Raw genomic sequence first — 20,817 nt, forward strand, 5'->3', positions numbered from 1 at the left:
TTTTCTAGTGCTTTCATGTGTGTTTAGAACTTAGAGAAGACAACAGATAGAAATAGTTTTTAAAATCTACTTGATTTCACATTGACAACCATATATTAATTTTTTATCTTTAATTCCAGTATGTTAGTTTACATGATGCATGAAATTAAAATGTCCCTTATGGATACAACAGAACATTACTTACCAATATTCATCCAATAAATGTGTAAAGGTGGGAGGCCTTTGGGAGGGTTGCACGGGAGGACAATTGGATCGCCCTCCTCCACTTCAAGAGGGTCAATTTTTTCTTTTGGGAATTTTGGAACATCTGGTATAAAAAATCATTTAAAGACATTATTTAAAATTTATGTTACAAGTAATGTTTTAACGTTACAAGTAATATCTTAAAGCCTTCTTCTTTTTAAAAATTAGAGCATTTTTAATAAAGTCAACACCCCAAATCTTGGTTCTCGTATCTCTCCTGCAGAGGAAAATACTGTTAAAAATATGTGGTGCATCCTTATACAACCTTAAAAATATTTCTGCATTCTGTAACTGTAGACAACAAACGTTTTTGCTCTGACATCAATAAGGCAACAGTATGCTTGTGCCTACTTCTCTGTGCAGAGATGTAAGCTGTGAGTCACAGGAGTCGCTCGTTTTAAGTTTTGATAGATAAGGAATCTTTTTTCTCCAAACCCTGTGATTTATTTTTAGGGAGATACTTATTTTCTGTCTTTTGCTTTATTGTGAAGCCCTTGAATGTGACTGGCAAGTATTCCATTCAGAGCATAATCAAACTAAATAAACAACTCAAAGCCCACGTGGGGAAAACGGTACGAATGCAATGAAAAGCCAAACATGATCACTATATGTTGCAGAGAGAGTCATTCACATTGAAATCACTCCCAGTAAATGAAATATTAAGTGAAATGAAATTGAGGTAGGAAAGGAGAGTTTGCAGTATTTCAGCATATTGTTTCTTTCCCATGCTGGAATCAATTTCCTAAAAATCAATGCATTGGGACTATAAGTCACAACTGGGTAGAAGTTGAAATCCGACACCAATGCTTGATGTTCTTATGAAGTGATTTATAAAATAGTTTTAGGAATATTCAAGATATATTCTTCCTCAACATTACTTGTACCTTTCCACTTTGTTATGGGAATTTGCGTTATAGAATTACTCAGGCTCTGATGGACGAGAAGGACCTTAAGAAGGTATTTATAACCTTCCTGACCTGATGGAATTTATTAGCAGGTTTTCCGTCTCTGTATTTCATTCTTAAATTATGGTTCACAAAAGATTATCATTATTCTTGTGAGTCTAAAGATATACTCATTTATTGTAAAATTTCTTCTTGAGAAGCTTTGTGCAGTGCCTGTATATTTGTTCCCTTGAGCCTCACCCCCTAACCTAACTCTTTAGTGATTGAGGGAATTTGCTGACATTTCTTATCGATGCACTAGCTGGTTACACTGAATTGCTTTTTGTCTAAATTCAAGGACCTTTCAAGGCTTAACACTGCAGGGCGCAGCGTGGTTATTACACTGTCTTTGCCAGTTCAAAAGGCAGGCATCAGCCATGTGACAGTCCTCAGTGGACTCCCTCATGGCCAACTCATTGTAACACATTTCTCCTGGTGAGTCTGGAAATACATCTGAGATGGTAACTATATTGGAATCATCCTTTTGCTCTAGGTAGCATGAAATTTCCATCAAAAGATGGGAAAGAATGCCGAGTACGTTCCCTACCTTTACCTTGTAGATAAAGTATCAATACCACCTATTTGGTAAAGACTTAGCTTTGACTGACAAATGCTTTGCAAGTCATTTTGCAGAAAGTATACCTTATGCAAGTAAAGTAGAGTAACTTACAAAACTAGTATGTACCCTAAGCTCCAAATTCAAATCACCTTTTACTAAAACTTGCTATAACTGAAGCCCAGTGTTTGCTGGTATTGAAGTTAGCTGTGTTGCATGGCAGTTACTGAATCTGTTTATATACAGATACGAGCAGCAAAAGAGGAAGGGAAACATAGATTAGGAACTGGAAGGAGCACGTAATCCTTTTCTATAACCAGCAAACTTTACAGTGCCGAATATGAATATACAGTTTTCTGGGTGCTATCTATTGTAAAGTAGCTAATGAAGTTGCACAAAGCCCTAATTGGAAAGCCTCCTCTTCAGTAAAAATTTAATAATTCAAACAGATAGTATCGCCAGTGAAGCACTATCATCCTTGCATTAATTAAATCTACATTATAAAATTCTAATTACAAAAATGTAACTATGTTATTCAACTGGCTTCCAAGGCATCAATAATAAAAAATAAAATAAAATAAAATTTAGAAGTCTACAAAACCTTTATCACATACCATAAATCTTTGGAACAGCTTTAACCAAAGATGAAATTAATACCTGGAAACAAGGAAGAATATTTATATATTTAATAATTTAAGGTCTAAGAATAAACACTGTAAAGGACATAAATTTGTCAGGTTTTCTTAAGTCTTACTCTTTGACTCTGAAACTATTTAGCGAGCCTGATGCAAAGCTAAAAAGTGAACATGTTAACATCCACAGATAAATGTGAAATTTAATTACTCCAACTTAACGGCAGGCATGAAGTTAATTCAAATAAAGAAATGAGTCTATTTAAAAATAACTCCAACCAATGACTTTTGCTAATTGTGTTTCTCTGGTATAAACATTAGCATTGTTGAGTCTGGACAGATGCAATACTTTAAAAAATGAATTGTAAACAATTGTTTTTCTTTTGCGTGAGCCAACTACCCTGCTTTAGCTTACCAAAACATTTCAAGTAAGTGCTCCATCATCACCAAAAACAAAATAATTTAATTGTGTTTCAGTAAGACTGGACTTGACCATGGAATGGTCTCTTTGCAAAGGGATCAGGACCAACTTCGACATCACCATCTACCTAAGTAGGGCTTTAAAAATGTTTGGAAATCCCATAATAATCAAGTCTAGATGAAGCTATAAACATTTTGTCCTATCAGTCTACCTGCATCAGAAAATCAAGCAAATCATAGCACTCATCTCTTTACTGTTCTCCAGTAACTTTCCACATTTATTATTCAGTGTAGCAGACAGATTTCTAGTAACAACTCCAAGGGTACAATTTCCTGAAAACCCATCTAGCATGAAAAACCTTTCCTAGAGACAAAGTAGCTCCATGCTAGTCTTCTTATTGGAGCTATCAACGCATGGCAAACCTGCAAATACAAAATCTCTAGGGGCTTTACAACTTGAGGTGCTGACAACTGGTTTTGAAACTCATCTTAATTCTTTCAACTTAATATACTGAAAAAAATAACATCTCTGTACTTGAAATACAGAAGACTTCTGAAGAAAGTATTTTTTATCTATAGGATAGCCTACAGGATAAAGTAGGCTCTAGCCCAGACACTAAAACTAATGGCTATGTAGCTTCAGACCAATATCTTTACCTTTCTGTGCCCCCTTTTACTTTTCTCTGGCATCCTAGAATCTTTTCAACTCATCTCTCTGGGGTCCTCAAAAGTCTCACTAGGTTAGAAATTTCTTAAGAGCAATCTGTAGAGTCCCACCATTCCAACACACTTAACGGTAAAGAACTGTAATGACATGGCATCAGAGTAATTTAATTAAATACAAATCTAACTAATCACTTCAATGAAAAGATACTGGTGACTTAACCACCATCAAGTTATGTAAACTACAGATTATCTTTCTCTGGCACCCAAAGAATAAAATCAAACCTCCCTATGTTCTCTACCTCTCTGTGAGTCCGATAATCACTGCCAAGGTATGTTCAACGAAGAAGTATAACGCTTTCTAACTCATCTAGAACATGTGTCAACAGAATGATCAAAGCATAGGCAACACTGTGTAGCATTGCGTTATACAATGCTCTGGAGCCAGCTGCCTAGGGCTGAATCCTGGCTTCATCACTTACTCTGTGACCTGAACCTGTTACTTAATGTGCTTCAGTTTCCTCACTCAAAAAATGGAAACTGTCATGACACCTGATACATTGATTTGCGTCAAAGTTTAAATAAACAATTTCATATAAATCAATTAACATTGCCAGGCACTTAAAAATCACTCAGTATATGTTGGCTCTTATTCAAATGTTTTCACTTTGCATGGTACACCCAGCCACATTGTACAGAGATGAGATGGGCAAAGAGACAAAGAGCTTTCCTTTGCTGCTGTTTCTGATTTTTCGTGTAGCCTACATCATAACAACTTCTGCAATTCTATGCAACTATTTGGAATTAACTTTATTAAAGAAAATAGGGAGGGGGCCAGAGGGAAGAAACACTATGTATTTCATGGAGAACCTATGACTTGTTTAATGAATTATTCTGTACTGTCCTTCCTATGCCAAAGAACTTTATCTATTTTGACTTCTCACTGTTTACAGGACTGGCCTGGAGAGCTTTTGAGTGCGTTTCATTTCCCTTGAATGTGCTCTGCAAATTGCTTACAGTCTGGCACCGTTATCATGAATGCATCTACTGAGCTCACATGCTGTACCACCCTTAACTCCAGTCTCTGTCTGCAAAGAGATTTAATTGATTCCCATTTCCTGTGGTGTACCCCATTAACCCACTTAGAAGTACAGAGAAATAACATTGCCTTTCAGTCTATGAATTCACAGTAAGGAAGGACAACGAATGCAGCCCATTTCATTCTAGTCATTCACATACTCCGATGGATGAGAGCAAAATCCTGGGCCTTAATTAAACCTTTAAAACTCTAAGTTGCACTCTCAACTGAACAAATTGACCTTCTTTGGTTGGTTTGCATATATTAGTAGAAGACGTTAACGTATGCTACTGGACCCCTGCTTTTGCTAGCCCTCCCAAATCAGAGCAGTAAATAGCCAAGATGTGTCTTAAGGAAATTGACCTGAGGAATCTGAGGAAGCTGTACAAATGTAGAAACGCAGCACATTAAAAATTCAAGTCGGTTTCCATTAAAACAGTATACAGATGATTTCATCCCTAAGCCTGCCGTTTCTTACCTTACTTTAATCGTGTGTAGATATTACATTATTACTTTTATTCATTCTCTTATTCTTTAGTCTATGAACTAATAAGTCAATCACCGATAATATGCATTCATGCAGCATCAAGACAATGTAGAGGAGGAAGAATAAGACAGGATGCTATCTTTCTCACTTCTAAGCAACCTGATTAATCATGTAACACTCAAAACACTCCCCCAAACAGTAAATAATGCTTTTAAAATTCCATCGAATTTACACGTGGATATTCCTGACACTACTAATTATTGCTAACGTTTCTTCTTGTAAAAGTCAAAAGTCAGAAACAATCCAAATGGATATCAACTGGCGAATGGATAAACAAAATGTGGTATATCTGTATCATGGAATGTTATTCAGCCATAAAAATGAACACACTACTGATTTGTCCTACAACATGAACAAATCACAAAGAACAGGCTAAGTGGAAGAAGCCAGATGCAGAAGACCATATATTATATGACTCCATTTACATGAAATGTTCAGAAAAAACATTTATAGAGGCAAGAGTCAGACTGGTGATTGCCTGGGGCTGGGGGTGGGGAGAGAGAACACCTACAAATGGGCACAAGGAGTCTTTTGGGGATGATGGAAATGTTCTAATACAGGCTTTTAATGATAGTTATACTAAACTTTTTTATGAAAAAAAATCCCTGATTGTGTACCTAAACACATAAAATTTATGATGTTAAATAATACTTCAAAAATTATTTAAAGAACCCAAGGTAAGGAAAATTAGCATAGGCTAAGACGGACTGAGAATGCTAAGTGGAGAAGGCTGATCTGTGCCCTGAAGGATGGACAGTACTGAACAGCCAAAACAATTATTTATAGCATCCTTTTAACTCCACTGACATCTGTCATAATGAAGGCAAGAAAACAGCTCACGTTCTCCCCAGACCCACTCACCACACCCACAGGATTTAAGTTTCTTGGTACAGGCTTTGTTTTGTTCACTGCTATATCTCAAATTACTAGAAGAGTGTCTGCCACATGAAGGGAGCTTAATAAAGATCTATTGAATAATTCACTAACTCTCCATGCCATATCTTGGAAAATCCATTCAGTTAAATGATTTTCCCCATGTCTGAAAACAGCACGTTGTGTTTGGTTGGTTGGTTTTCTTTTACTCTTTCTTTTTTCAGCAAACTCAACTGCAATTTTGTTAAAAGCAGAAAAGTAAACATTGTGTATAAAGGTCTGTTTGTAGGGAGTAATAACCAGATTTTTAGCTACTGTACTTGTGTTCAAACTCAGGTGGATCAAGCCTTTAAGGTTGGTCTAAAGAAAAGTTTAAGAAATGAGAGATACAAACTCTAAAACTCAAATTACAAAGTTTAATATAAAAGAAGAATCAATTCTTTACAGCTTAAGAGAAGAATCAATTGATAAAGGTCGTAGGAAGCTTTAAATGGTCTCTGATTTATAAACTCCTAGGAATTGGGGTGGCAGTCCTATTCAACATGTAAATGATTACAGAAAGCTGTTAGATGATGAACTAATTTCAGGAGGGGCTGGAAATGATGCATAAGAAACCTAATTTATTTTGCTCTTTTCTATAGCAGCAGAAAAGATGGAGCAATTACCCACTACATAGCTCAGATTCAACTCTTCATCTCTTAACTACAATACTAGCAGATTCGGGCCAGAATTATCCTTACATTGTTCATGTTTTCACTTGGTCTGCTTAGATAATGAGAGAAAACATTTTTTTTTAATCCTCGTTGTAGAATCTTATACTAAAGTGTGCCATTTCTCTCTCTGCAATAGGTCTAGCAACTGCCTTTTTCCTTTGTGTTTCCATAGCAACCACTAGAATTCAGGTTAGGGATCACCCTCATGCCTTGTCTTCTACAACAGATTTTTAACATCTCCCTTTCTCTCCCTCTCTCCCATCTTATTTCAGTCAATTAGATATATATTGTATAGTTACAGTTCTATGTTATAGACTATAGTATAGTTATATAATATAGACTGCAAGTATAGCTGTATAGTTATATGATTTTATGATTCTCAACCAGTTTTCTGACCCAGAATTCATGAACATTTCCTACTATCATTTCAAACCCAAACTCCAAAGGCCAATTTTCAACACCATATGCCACTGCTCTGTCCATTAGTATTCTATAAGATCACACTTAATAACCGAGAATATCTAATTAAGACAAATCAGTATGCTACATACTTATTTTATATATATTAAAAGGTCATTTATAAAATAAATGTAAAGAATAAAAAAACAGAAATACAACACTCTACCTAGCACCCATCATAAGAAAAACATAAAATCACCATTATCTTTCTGTTTGGTGCAGATCCTACCCCTTCCCCATTCCATCAGAGGTAACTACCATCCTAAATTTTGTTTTCATCATTTTCTTGCTTTGCATTATAATTTTACCACATGAAATGATACTCCTGAACAATATGCTATTAATTTTTACATATACTGACTGACCTTAAATAAAATCACCCTTTTTTTCTAAGATTTACTTTTATTGTTCAACATATTCTTAAGGTTCATCAATTTTCACTGCTGAGTAGTAATTCTTGTATGAATATACCACAATTACTTCATTCTATCAGAAGGTCTTCCAGTATATTTTTAAAATACAAACAATGCTACCACAACTATTGCTGGTGCACGTGGGTAACGGGCATGTGCACGTGAACAAAGAAATGGAATTTCTGGGTCATAGGTGAGAACATCTTTAATTAAGGAGGCAGTGACAAATATTCTCCACAGTCCAAGCAGTAAACTATTCTCATCAGTGGTGGATACGTGGTTTGGTAGCTGCACATTCCCACCTAAAATTGTTACTCTCAGACTTCGTTATATTTCCCAATTTTGTGGGATCAAATGCTTTTATTATTTGAGTTACAGTAAATATATTCCTGATTACTAATGATATTAAAAGCATTTTCATATTTTTATTGGTCATACCAGTCTGAGGTGCAAGTTCATGTCTTTTGCCACTTCATTTTTTGTTTTTTTCTTAGAGGATGGTAAAATTATTTATAAATACATTAGTATTATCTTTAGTTATATTCATTGGCCATGATTTTTTTTTTTCTGGGCTGTGGCTTACCTTTTCCCTTTCTTCCTAGGGTCTTTTGATGAAAAGGGAATCTAAAAATCAAATGTAGTCAAATTATCCTTAATGGAGATTTAATTTGTCTTGTTTAAGTAATCTTTCTCTACCTTGATGTCATAAATACTTTGTCCGAATCACTTTCTAAGATAAAAAACTTTTTTCCTTGCAAAGTTAAGCCTTTAATCCACTTGGGATGTATTTTTTATATGATGTGACCTAGGACTTGAAAAAAGTGTGTCTCTATGTGGATAATCAGTTGTTCCATTTCATTTGGGTGGAGAAGGAGGGAAGGAGGGAAGGAGGGAAGGAGGGAAGGAGGGAAGGAGGGAAGGAGGGAAGGAGGGAAGGAGGGAAGGAAAGAAAAAGAAAAAAGAAAAGAAAGGGAAGGGGAGAGAAGGGAAGGGAAGGGAGGAAAGAAAGGAAGAAAGAAAGCCCATGCCAGCTCTTTCACACTACTTTCACATATATGAGGGCTGGTTTATGGGTCCTCCATGTTGTTCCACTGGCCCATTTGTCTAACGCTGTGCAAAACCATAGGCTTCAGTATATTTTACATTGAGTTTTACATTGAGTCTTGTTATCTGATAAGACCAACACCTCCTGACATTCTCCAAGTTTCTACCAAACCTTGCACTGTGTTCCTCAAATACATTTGGAAATCAAACTGGTCACGTTTCAGAAACAGACAAACAAAAACCAAACTAGAGAGTTTTGACTTTGATTATTCTATACATCAAGTCATGAAGAATTAAACTTTTACCTTTACTGAATCTTCAGATCAGTGAAAATGGTATTTTTTTCCACATCTAGATCTTTTAAAAATGTTTTTCAATAAATATGTGTACTTTTAAAACCTCCTTCTGGGATTTATTTTCAGCTTCTATACTATTATTCCCCTTTGCTCTCTTTTGAAGTTTAACCTGTTATCTGAAGGTAACTTATTAGGTAACAATTTTAAGATGAAAATGAAGGAGCTAAGATTATTAATTTCCATCCCTTCTTCTTTTATAAAGTATTTTGAAGATGAAAAAATCTCTCTCCTCATAATACTTTAGCTGCCTCAAGTCTGTTTTGTTAAGCATAATTTCTACTATCATCACTTCAAAATAACGTTCTATTTTCCTTTGCCATTTCTTATTTGGCCTTTGAGTTAGACATGTTTTAATTTTGAAAGATATAAGACTTTTTCTAATTTTCTTTTTAATACTGATTTCTCCATTGTATTTTGGTCATATTTACTTCCTAGCTAATATACCATCAAATATTGAAAAACATTCTGCAGCTTTAGGTATAAAGTTCTATACGTGTTCATTAGCTAGAGCTCGTAAATGGGTTCTTTAAATCTTCTATGGGTTTTCTAATGTTTCCTCTGCTTGAGCTACCAAATAATGAAACAGATATGTTAGCATTTCTCATTACCATGGTAGATATTTCTCTTTCCCCTTGTAGCTCCTTTCCCTGCTTCAAACATTTTCGTATTATATATGCCTAGTACATTAATCTCCAGGAAGCCTTTATAAAATAAAGTCTATTTTGACTGATATTAATATAGCCATACCTACTTTTCTTTTGAATAGTATTTACCTAGTCAAGATATTTATTCAAGATATCTATTTATGTTTTCAAAAGATGGGACATGTTTTCCATCCTTTCAGTTTCAACAATTCTATTTTCTTGTGATTTAGATGTGTTATATGGTAAATAGCTTATAGCTTTTAAAACATTTTGGAGCATTTAGTCTATCTACTTTAACCTTTAATGAGTGTTATGTTGAGATTTATTTCTATAGTTTTTTCTTTCTTTTTCTCTCCTTTCTTGCCTTATTCTTCCTCACACCACATAGTTTGATAATCATTCACATTTGCTCTGTACATTTAATGTAATTATTCTATAAATTTTAAGATTCATATTTTACCTGTCAGAGTCTAAATTTGAACTCTATTCTCTCCTCTAGAAAAATATAGAAAACTTAAAGAAATTTAAGCCCAGTTCCCTGTCCCAACTTTGAGGATAACGCACACACGTTTTTCATTATTTGTTTTTCCAAGGCTTGTGTACATTCTGCTCCTCCAGCATAAACTGTCCATATCCTGGAAGGTCTACGACTTTGAGTCTCTTCAGTGTCTAGAACTCTGCAAGAAGAAATTTCCAAATAGCAACTCTTCACAGTTTCATACCTAAGATTTTTTTCTGTAAACCCTTTGGTTAGAATCAAGTAGTGTTGGATACCTTAAAATCTGGGAAAATAAATGACCAAACTTGGAAGTCTGTCATCAGAGATCCCATGCTGCAGAGGTCAGATCTGATAATGAAGAAGTTGCTTACGCTTTGGGATAGTTATTGATAAATAACACTCTTAAGAGTAAAGGAGCTTGCAGTTTTCCATGATCATGATTTATGGAAAATATTACTACAATATACTAATCACTGGTTCTCCTCTCCTAGGGGGCACCCACAATATTGAACTTAAGTGGGCCCATGCCATTTGCTCTGCCCCCACCTAACAAACTGTGAGTAGAAGCTGCCTGTGTAACTTCTTGTTGGAAGCAATGTTCTCTGTCCTCCACTCTTTGACCTAGACGGCACAAGTTTCACATGGTGCTGACACAGGATGATGGGCATCTCCATTAGCTTGGATCGCCCAGTGGCTGCAAGGAGAACAGCTGCCCTGAAGAGCTGCCTGACCCACAACAAACTGCATCATCAAGGAATAACCCTGTGTTAACATGAGGGCTTGGGGATTACTTGTGACTGCAGTATAATTTAGCCAAATCTAACTAATATATTTAACTTTATCCTATGAGGCAAAACAAATACTATTGTTTTCCCATGTTACATATATTATTACTGAAACACAGCAAAATTATGTTGCTTTCAAGGTCATCCACTTCTAAGTACCAAGATCTGGAGGACAATTTCCCTTATAAATAAAATATAAGGCCTATATAAGCTGATTAAAGGAATAATCTGTTATTTCACTGCAGCCCAGTATAACGCCTGCTAAACTTCATTAAAACATTAAATGAAATCTCCACTGTAATACTTACTTGGAACTATAAATTCCATTTCTTCTGACATAGCAATTCCCAGTTTATTAGAAGCAAAGCAGCGGTATTTCCCTTGAAAGTGAGATATGTGCCCCTCATTCGGGATCCTGAATGTTCCCGAGTTGTTGGATACAATTATCCGAGGGTCAGAGAGATCAAAAGGCTTGTCATCCTTACTCCACGAAAATCTGTTAAGATAAAACTAAAATTAGTAATCCTGAAAAATCGTATTTCTTACTTATAAACAAATGTACAGAAATGAGGAAACTGAGATATTTTATAGGAAAAAAATGTATATATTTACATATTTAATTGAATATAATAGAATACATAAAAGGGTCTCTGAAGAATCTGAGAAATCTTACAAACTCCTATAGACTGAATGTTTATGTCCCCCTAAAATTCGTATGTGGAAGCCTAATTCCCATTGTAATAGTATTTGAAGGCAGGGCCTTGGAGAGGTGATTAGGTCATGAGGGTGGAATCCTCATAAATGGGACTGGCGTCCTTATAAAAGAGACCCCAGAGAGCTTTCTTGCTCCCTTCCATCATGTGAGGGTTACAGGGGAAAGACCGCTGTCTGTGACCAGGAAGCAGGTCATCACCACACACTATATCTGCCAGTGACTTGATCTTGGTATTCTCACCTCCAGACCTGTGAGAAATATGTTTATTGTTTAAGCCACTCAATCTGTGATATTTTTATTACAGCAGCCAGAATTGACTGAGAAACAAACCATGAAAAGCTGTGATAATTGACAGGAAAAAAAGGTGAAAATAGGTTTTGTTCTGTTCTTTTTAAAGTTATGTTTTAAAACTTTTCCAATTAGAAAGATAATGCAGGATCTTTACTATTATTTTAGAGACTGCAATATTTGGAGACTAAAAAATATAAATATACAATATGTCTCTGTGTGTGCGTGTGTGTGCGCGTGTGTGAAGAGCTCACTCAAAATTCAAAAACACACAAGTGCTATTAAATTTGGTCACATATGATCAATATTTTTGGACATAGCTGTAACATATTTGAGACCACAATGGATGTATAATTCTTCCATGTGAGTTTTTCCAATTATTACAATGTTACTAGAGACAGATTTTATAACATTATCTCCTGTCTTACAGTTACTATTTAACTTACTTAACGATTTCCATTTTTCCCTTTTACGAACACTTTTGTTACAAAAAACCCTACATATTTATTTAGGGGGGTACTTAACCAAATATTTCATTAGGTTGATTCCTTAAAAATGAAACTGATAAACCAATAACATAAGAAATATTTTATCACTTTTGATAAACATTGCAGAATTGTACTCCAGAAAAAACACACACAATTAAATTCCTACCCCCATATGTAACAGAGTCACTTCTATGGACAAGGCTGTAAAAAGCCTTTTTTTAAATCTTTATCAATCCAACAGATATATAATGACTTCCCAATTATATTTTATTTAGTATTTTATATATGAATTATCCATGCAAATTTAGATTTGCCTCAGGACAACACAGTCTTACATAATCTAATATTCTTTCAAAAAGAATAACAAAATTTCACGAGACACATATTTTTCTTCGGAGCATGCCTCTCTCCTGACAACAACTTTTACTTCTTTTCTCTATATATGTTTTTACTGCTTTTACTTACAAAAGAACACATAGAATCTGTTCTTTAAAATTCCAATACATTGACAAGGATACCTCCACATATTCAAAATTAAGCATTTCCAATTGGTGACATGTTATATCTTTCCATTCATTCAAGTTTTCTTTTATCCTACTCTGCAATGTACATGCTAAACAGTTCATATTACGTTTTGTTGATATTGCTGTTACTATTGAAGTTGCTGGGTTTGCTCCTTTTACTATTGTGATGGGATATTTCTTTCTTGTTTTCTAATATTTTCTGTTTTGTATAGGCATTTAATTACACCTTGAAAAAAGAATAATGATTGACTGCTTAATTCGTATTTGTAAAACCTTGATTTTTGCCAGTGAAAAATGACAATTTAACATGTTAATGATTCACTAATAATTTTTAAAATATCCAATTATCAGGCAATAAAAATGTTATTCATATTATAATTTTAAATAATCCTGATCAGGTAAATCAAAAAAGGTATGTAGGTTTGCTTCCCAGAAACATTTAGAACTTTAAAATCTTTTTTTTTTTTTTTTAACTTTTATTGGAGTATAGTTGCTTTACAATGTTGTATTAGTTTCTACTGTACAGCTAAGTGAATCAGCTATACGTATACATACATCCCCTCTTTTTTGGATTTCCTTCTCATTTAGGTCACCATAGAGCATTGAGTAGAGTTCCCTGTGCTACACAGTAGGTTCTCATAAGTTATCTATTTTATACACAGCATCAATAGTGTATATATGTCAATCCCAATCTCCCAATTCATCCCACCTCCCCCCCCTTCCCCCACTGGTATCCATACGTTCGTAGAACTTTAAAATCTTGAATTCTCCCCACATCTTCTCCCTCCTCAATCTCAATACACGCACATTTCTTTCTCTCCAAACTGGGAGGTACTTAGAAAAAACTTCATCAGTGATTACAATTACCTACAGTAATAATTGTTTCACTAATAATAAAATACTAGATAGTAATATCCCATGTCATTTGTATGCTACCATCTAGGATGAGTCGACATTTCTATGACAACTTAAAATATATCAAGTAACAACCTATTCACTGAATACAATATGGTTATGTTAAAAGACATGCAATAATAACTATGTATAGAATATCGTTTATAAATATTAACTTTGGCTTAATAAATGCTACCTTTCACTCATCAGAATAAAGTATCTTCTGTTTTCTAGCTGTCTTGTTCACACATAAGGTAAAGAATTGTTTAATATTTACACAATGCCAAAGTCTATGCTAAGTATTTAACGTAAGACATTTTATGATAAAAGTAATTTTAACTGGCAAAGAACATATGTAAAATAACCAAACTTTATTTTTATAGACACGGCTATCATTCATTTGGAAATCTTTCAATCATATGTAGACTTATAGTCCAATAAGCTTATACTGATTAGATTAAAAATTAATATAAAGGATTGTATACATTTAAACAATTATTTAGTTTGAAGGAAATACTCACGTTGGTTCTGGATTTCCCTTAGCTTCACATTCAATTTGAAAATACTCATCAAAAGGAAAGGCAACTTGTACTTTTGACTGTTTTATGATTGTTGGAACCTGTTGAACTAAATATTAAAATATGTATTTAAATAACGTGCTCTCCAATAACTGGGTGAAGTTAGTTTAGCTACAACAGAAATACTTTGAAATAAACACACTTTCTATATTGGTAAGTACAAGGATTATAAAAGAATGAAAATTATCGAACAAACCTCACTTCCTCTTTGCAAAATGTATTTAGCTGTAGGGAATATACTTCACTGCCTTCAATTCATGTTGCCATATAACTTATTTAATGCCAGAATAACGTAACAGTGTAACAACTTTAAAACATCTATGTTTAAATTATTGGCATTTCATCTATGTTGATGTGTTTATACAGTTTTACTTGGTTTGGTCATTGACAATTCTGTTTTTTATTTATAGTTTTGTAAGACATTATAGTTAATTTACTACTTCTGTATGATTTCTTCCATTGGTATTTGATAATTTATTTAATAATTTTATTATTGGACATTAGATTTTTTTCATTCAATAAGACAGCCTCAAGCATACAGATTTTTCCTTTATTGAATTAGTGACATGATAAATTTCCAGGCATGGACACAAATGGTAATGACTATGGATAAATGTTAATATTTCACAAGGGGCTAATTACCACAAACATGAGTACATTGGTTTCCCACATCCTTGCCACCAACGAACAATGGCATTTTATAAATTTATTTATTTATTTATTTTTGGCTGCGTTGGGTCTTCGTTGCTGCGTGCGGGCTTTCTCTAGTTACAGTGAGCAGGGGCTATTCGTTGTTGTGGTGCGTGGGCTTCTCTTTGCGGTGGCTTCTCTTGTTGCGGAGCATAGGCTCTAGGTGCACAGGCTTCAGTAGTTGTGGCACGTGGGCTCAGCAGTTGTGGTTTGCGGGCTCTAGAGCGCAGGCTCAGTAGTTGTGGCTCACGGGCTTAGTTGCTTCGCGGCATGTCGGATCTCCCCGGACCAGGGCTCAAACCCGTCTCCCCTGCATAGGCAGGCGGATTCTTAACCACTGTGCCACCAGGGAAGTCTCAAGAATAGCATTTTAAAACAGTAAGATACTTCATTAATAATTAGCAAAAAAAACAAAACCCTTCTCTTTATTTTTATTTCCATTTATTGTTTTGTTATATTTTTCCGAGCTTGTTTATTTGTAACTTCCCATTTACACACATTTTTTAATATCTTTTTCCTACTTGGAAGCTTGAGGGTACTTTCCCCCCTTATAGAATTTAACACTAATAATCATTAGGATAAAAGTAACAGCTAATAAATGATGGTTTGTTTTAAAAGGATTCCACATATTCAAATATTCCCTCATTGTGATAAACATTTTTAGTGTTTGACAAGTTAAGTACCTTCCAGACAAATTTACAAAGTATGGGGTGACTTTGTCTCTCACCAATTCAAGCAGCTGGATGGCATTGCCGAGAATTATGATTATAAAATAAATGTACTAATGCTGAAGATACAAACTTGGATTAAGTGATCTTCAGATCATGATATATGTTAAGATCTACTGTCATGGAACACTCAACAGTTTTCAAATTAAGACATTACAATTTTAGTACAGTTCTAACAACCTCTGTCACGGGACAGGATTGAATTCACAAGGAAATATAAATGGTTCAGTAGCAGGAATCTGATTCTGGCAAACATACTTTGAGAAAAGCAATTTGCAGAAAGGCCCTGAGTGTGATTCACATGGGTAATATTCCACAGTGGAGTTACAAATAGGCCCTAAACCCTGTGACATTGAGCCAGGCCCTGAACCACTCTGTTTTCTCATTTGTAAAATTAGAGATTCAAGCCAGGTAAATAGATTTTTTGGTCACTGAATGCCTTTACATTCTTAAAAATTATAGGAAATCCCAAAGTGCTTTTGTAAACGTAGGTTACATTTAATAATATTTACCATGTTAGAAATGAAAACTGAGAAATCTTCTAAACATTTATTAATTCATTTAATACTATCATTTGTTAAAATAAATATTTTATCAAAAACACTAAGTATAATGAGAAAAGTTGCCTTGTTTTACATTACTGTAAATCTTTAATATTTTAATAGATGGCAGCTGTATTCTCATATCTACTTCTGTATTCCACATGTTGCTGTAAGTTGTTTTGTTGAAATAAATGAGGAAAATTCAACCTTATACAGATATGTACTTGAAAAAGGGTGACATATTTTATAGTCCTTTCTGATTATTGCGAGCATTGTTTTTGGATAGTACACCGAAACTCACCAAGTGGCAGTTTCTTAAAGGTTTACTGCAATATGGAATCTGAAACCATATGGATAAATTTTCATATTCTGTCATTAAAGTGTTTTATCCATGGGTGCTTTTTAATTCGTGCATGATTTTGTAACATCATACAATATTCATCTGGAAAAAAACATTGGTTCACTGAGTTATGCAGATCTTCCAAATACTGACACATATCACTATACAATTTAAAAAATTCACATTCGTTAATATCATCACTGATCTAAGAAAAGCCTTAAATGTGGGGAAGCTGTCAATCTCACAGTGTAGGATACAAGTTTTCCACAATTCTCATTTTCGCTTCAACAGCCAAATTTGATCATTGACAACATATATTATCAAGTTGTTTCTCTTGAAGTGACAGGCTCCCTTGGTTCGTTTTGGGGAAAATATCCACCAAAGTAATCAAAGTTTGTCTGTCAGTTGTACTTTTAAGTAAAAATGGTATTTGGCTTGGCACTCAAATAATGACACAATCAAGGAACAGAGACTGTCATAGTACTTTGTTACACAGCAGAATTATTTTATGTATATTTCGCAGTTCATCCCACAGAATACTAAGACAAATGTACTCAAGGATGAAGATTTTTAAAAATCAATAATGTTTAACTGTTTCAACAAGGACAATCTTAAGCAAAACTTTGCTTTATGTTTTTTAGATGTTTTGTTGTTTTGGTGTGAGTATACGGTCCTGAGGAAACCCATGAGTTCGGTGTGAATGCCTTGATGTGTGCTGGGCAACTGCAGTTTTAGCACCACTGCTTTTGTGACATCAGTGCAAATGTCAACAGGATGGAAAAGGAAAAATGACACTTTAGTATTATTATGAAACATGTGATTGCATGGACTGCCTGAACAAATCTCCGTGACCCTGAGGGGTCCATGAATCACATTTTGAGCACTGACGGCCAGCCTAGAATAATAACTCAACAGCCATTTTCCATTTTAAACTTCACTTTAGTTTTGCCTAGTAACACGTTACTAGTTAAGTGACAATGCAATTGCAGGCTTCATATTCAGAAACATTTAAAAAACATGCAAAAAACATTCATATCCTCGTTGACATTTACCTTGTTTCTGATTACCACTCTTTCTCAGTAGAGCAGATCTTGAACTTACTGCAAATTCACATACTATTTAAATGTTATTACAGTTATAAATGGTGAGGGATGATGCTCAATAGCAACAGTCCCTAAGATATCAGCTAATAACTTGTGAACAACTTGTTTATTAGAACATTATTCTTTCTTAAATTTGCTAAGGTTGTAAAGTCTCAGCCATAACTAATTATTCAGGGAGTGGAGCTAATAACCTTTGGGTGTTTATAAGAATATGTATTCTACATTATAAATCCTTTCCTCCATAATTAAGCCAATTACAAAGACACCAGACTCATTGACATTCAAATTGAATACCTGCCTTACTTGCATTTGCTAGTGAGAGCTCTAGAGTAGTGAAATAAATGGGTAGTATTCAGGTGTTCTGAAAACATGTCATTAATATTTTATAACAATTGTTGTCTAACGACATTAGAGTGTGAAAAGGCATAAGTAACTGAGACAACCAGAATAAAAATGTGTCTTATGTACTAATACAAAATTTCCCATTACCACTGGTGAACTAAATGAGAAAAGATGGAGGGAAAATGTACATGCTATGGTCAGAATGTATATTCTATGGTCAAGAATCTGAATCAGGAATCCCAGTGCATCTTTGGTGCTACTGGGAAGAAAATGTAAAATTATTAACTCCTTTTTCCACAAGGATTGCCAAGAACTGTGCTCTTAGTTTGGCACTGCATACTCAAAACCCAAAGAATGTACTTAAGATGAATTATTTCAGGCTCTTGACCAATGTTTGTACAAATAGGCCAATACATGTGGTGTGTAGGCTAACAGATTTCACCTTGACTAAAGCAGAAGTTTAAATCTGTACATCTGAGAACATGTAAGTGAAATTCCTTAAAAGGGTGAATATTGACACAGAGACTTGAGGACAGTAGAGAAAAGATTCTTACCTTGGGAATGAAATACAAATGCAGGGCCACCCAAAGTGTGTCACATGAAACTGCTACATCAAGTATTTAAGGCAGCCCTTAGAAAATGGTTTTAGAACACATTATATACTCAGAGAAGTATTTCCTTTTCTAGTCACACTCAGACTGTCCAAGTACTTCTGAAGGAAAGTTTCAGTTGCGTTAGCACCTCTCTAACATTTATTCAACATTCTGAGGTCAAGACTAGTCCTTTGAAATTTAGATGATCTGCACAGATCATTTCCAATGCTAAGGTTCTAATAAATATTCTTATCTCTTACATTATAACTCTCCTAATTAGGTATGGAAGAAATAATAGGGATTAATACTTCAACTGTATGGATAAAAATACCTAAGTAATCTCTCAATGGTCTTTTTTTTAAATCCTATGTGCTTATAAACAAGACAAATTCCCCAAACCTGTACATTAAATAGTTAATACACTATTACACAAATTGTGTTTGCACGTGTACTGTTTTTTGAACTAATTACTATAACTTGTTGAAACTGATTTATGATAGAGTTACATCCATTTTACCAATATATGTTAAGATATATCACGACTAACATTTTGATATGAATTCACCCTAGAGAATGCTCTAAATTTGCAGAGGTGGTATCATTTTACACTTTTAGTTGTGTACTATGAAAACATCTTTTTAATATTGTCCTAATTGTTTTCATTCTTAAATATATAATTAAAAAAATTTTATTGGAGTATAGTTGCTTTACAATGTTGTGTTAGTTTCTACTGTACAGCAAAGTGAAACAGCTATATGTATGCAAATATCCCCTCTTTTTTGGATTTCCTTCCCATTTAGGTCACCTCAGAGCACTGAGTAGAGTTCCCTGTGCTATATAGTAGGTTCTCACTAGTTATCTTTTTTTTTTTTTTTGCGGTACGTGGGCCTCTCACTGTTGTGGCCTCTCCCGTTGCGGAGCACAAGCTCCAGACGCTCAGGCTCAGCGGCCATGGCTCACGGGCCTAGCCTCTCTGCGGCATGTGGGATCTTCCCGGACCGGGGCACGAACCCGTGTCCCCTGCATCGGCAGGCGGACTCTCAACCACTGCGCCACCAGGGAAACCCTAGTTATCTATTTTATACATAGTATCAATAGTGTACCATTCTTAAATATATAATCATTTTGAAAACAATACAAAGTTTAATCAGTTCCTTTTTTGTCCTGATTAGTTGAATGCCAGTAACTTCTGGAGTCACACTTCTCCCTAAAATAAACTAATCTGATACATAAAAGTAATAGCTGTTGCTAATATTGCAGATTATCTTACGTGGTGAAATAGCACCTGATCTATAGGTTATATTTCTTGTTATGTGCCAAGTTTGCCTAAGAGGCTAAAAGCTGCAAAATAATTAATTATAGCAAGCGGCCAAATGTAAGTTTTCTGAAAAATTTAAAGGTGAACATGAATTCTCATGATAGATTGCTGTAAAATCTGTAGAAATATGGTAGAAAAATCACATCCTTAACATATAATTATTCTACTTAAAAATCAAAATGCAAATATGGACTTTTATAAGTAGGTATTGAATGTCGTCACTTTACCTGAAAGTGGTATATCAACAGCTGTTGAGAATTTTAACAAGAAGAAAATTAGAGATGCGATTAATCCTCTTCCACTTAACAGCATCCCCATTGTTCTTCAGGAAGGAAGCAACCCAGAAAGAATGAAAACCCTAATGTCTCTTCTTACTTTTGGTTGAAAGCTGAGAAGAACGTGGTTAACCTGGAAACAAACAAACAAAAGACTAACAAATTCATGTACTGTAGGGATTCTAAGTTCATGTACTGTAAAAGGTCAACATAACAGCAACTGAATACATTTTTCTGTTGGTAATAATTTCCTCCTTATGAAAGTGTTCTCAAATAACTCCACACAAATCTTACTTTTTCCTCTTTGTATTTAAAATAAAAGACAGTTGATAAATGCTATATGGTAAACCAATAAATCGTATTTTTTTGGTCAGAGGAATTTTTACTTGGAAGGTACTCTAGTATACTCTAATGAATGTCGGTGGCTATGAGAATAACCTCATTTAGGTCATTTCATTCAAAAGGTGATTCTTTCAATCAATTCTTTATATCAAGCATTCGACCCCCATCTAAGTCATTCATTAAGTATC

At 34.5% G+C, this 20,817-nt stretch overlaps 1 protein-coding gene across 3 annotated transcripts in view; it reads right to left on the reverse strand.

Annotated features, from left to right (window-relative positions):
* The window catches only part of CHL1 (cell adhesion molecule L1 like), a 79,725-nt gene extending 59,395 nt beyond the window's left edge, over window positions 1-20,330 (reverse strand). For all 3 annotated transcript variants that reach the window (XM_024747046.1, XM_024747047.1, XM_024747045.1), the window contains exons 1-4: window positions 20,240-20,330; window positions 14,300-14,405; window positions 11,178-11,365; window positions 185-307 (exon numbers count right to left, since the gene is read on the reverse strand). In XM_024747046.1, coding sequence (XP_024602814.1) covers window positions 185-307; window positions 11,178-11,365; window positions 14,300-14,405; window positions 20,240-20,330 — 508 coding nt within the window. The remainder of the gene's footprint in view (window positions 1-184; window positions 308-11,177; window positions 11,366-14,299; window positions 14,406-20,239) is intronic.
* Between the last annotated feature and the right edge of the window lie 487 nt (window positions 20,331-20,817).

The sequence above is a fragment of the Neophocaena asiaeorientalis genome, unplaced genomic scaffold (genome assembly GCF_003031525.2).
Source record: "Neophocaena asiaeorientalis asiaeorientalis breed wild unplaced genomic scaffold, Neophocaena_asiaeorientalis_V1.1 scaffold130, whole genome shotgun sequence".
In the NCBI taxonomy this organism is placed as follows: domain Eukaryota; kingdom Metazoa; phylum Chordata; class Mammalia; order Artiodactyla; family Phocoenidae; genus Neophocaena; species Neophocaena asiaeorientalis.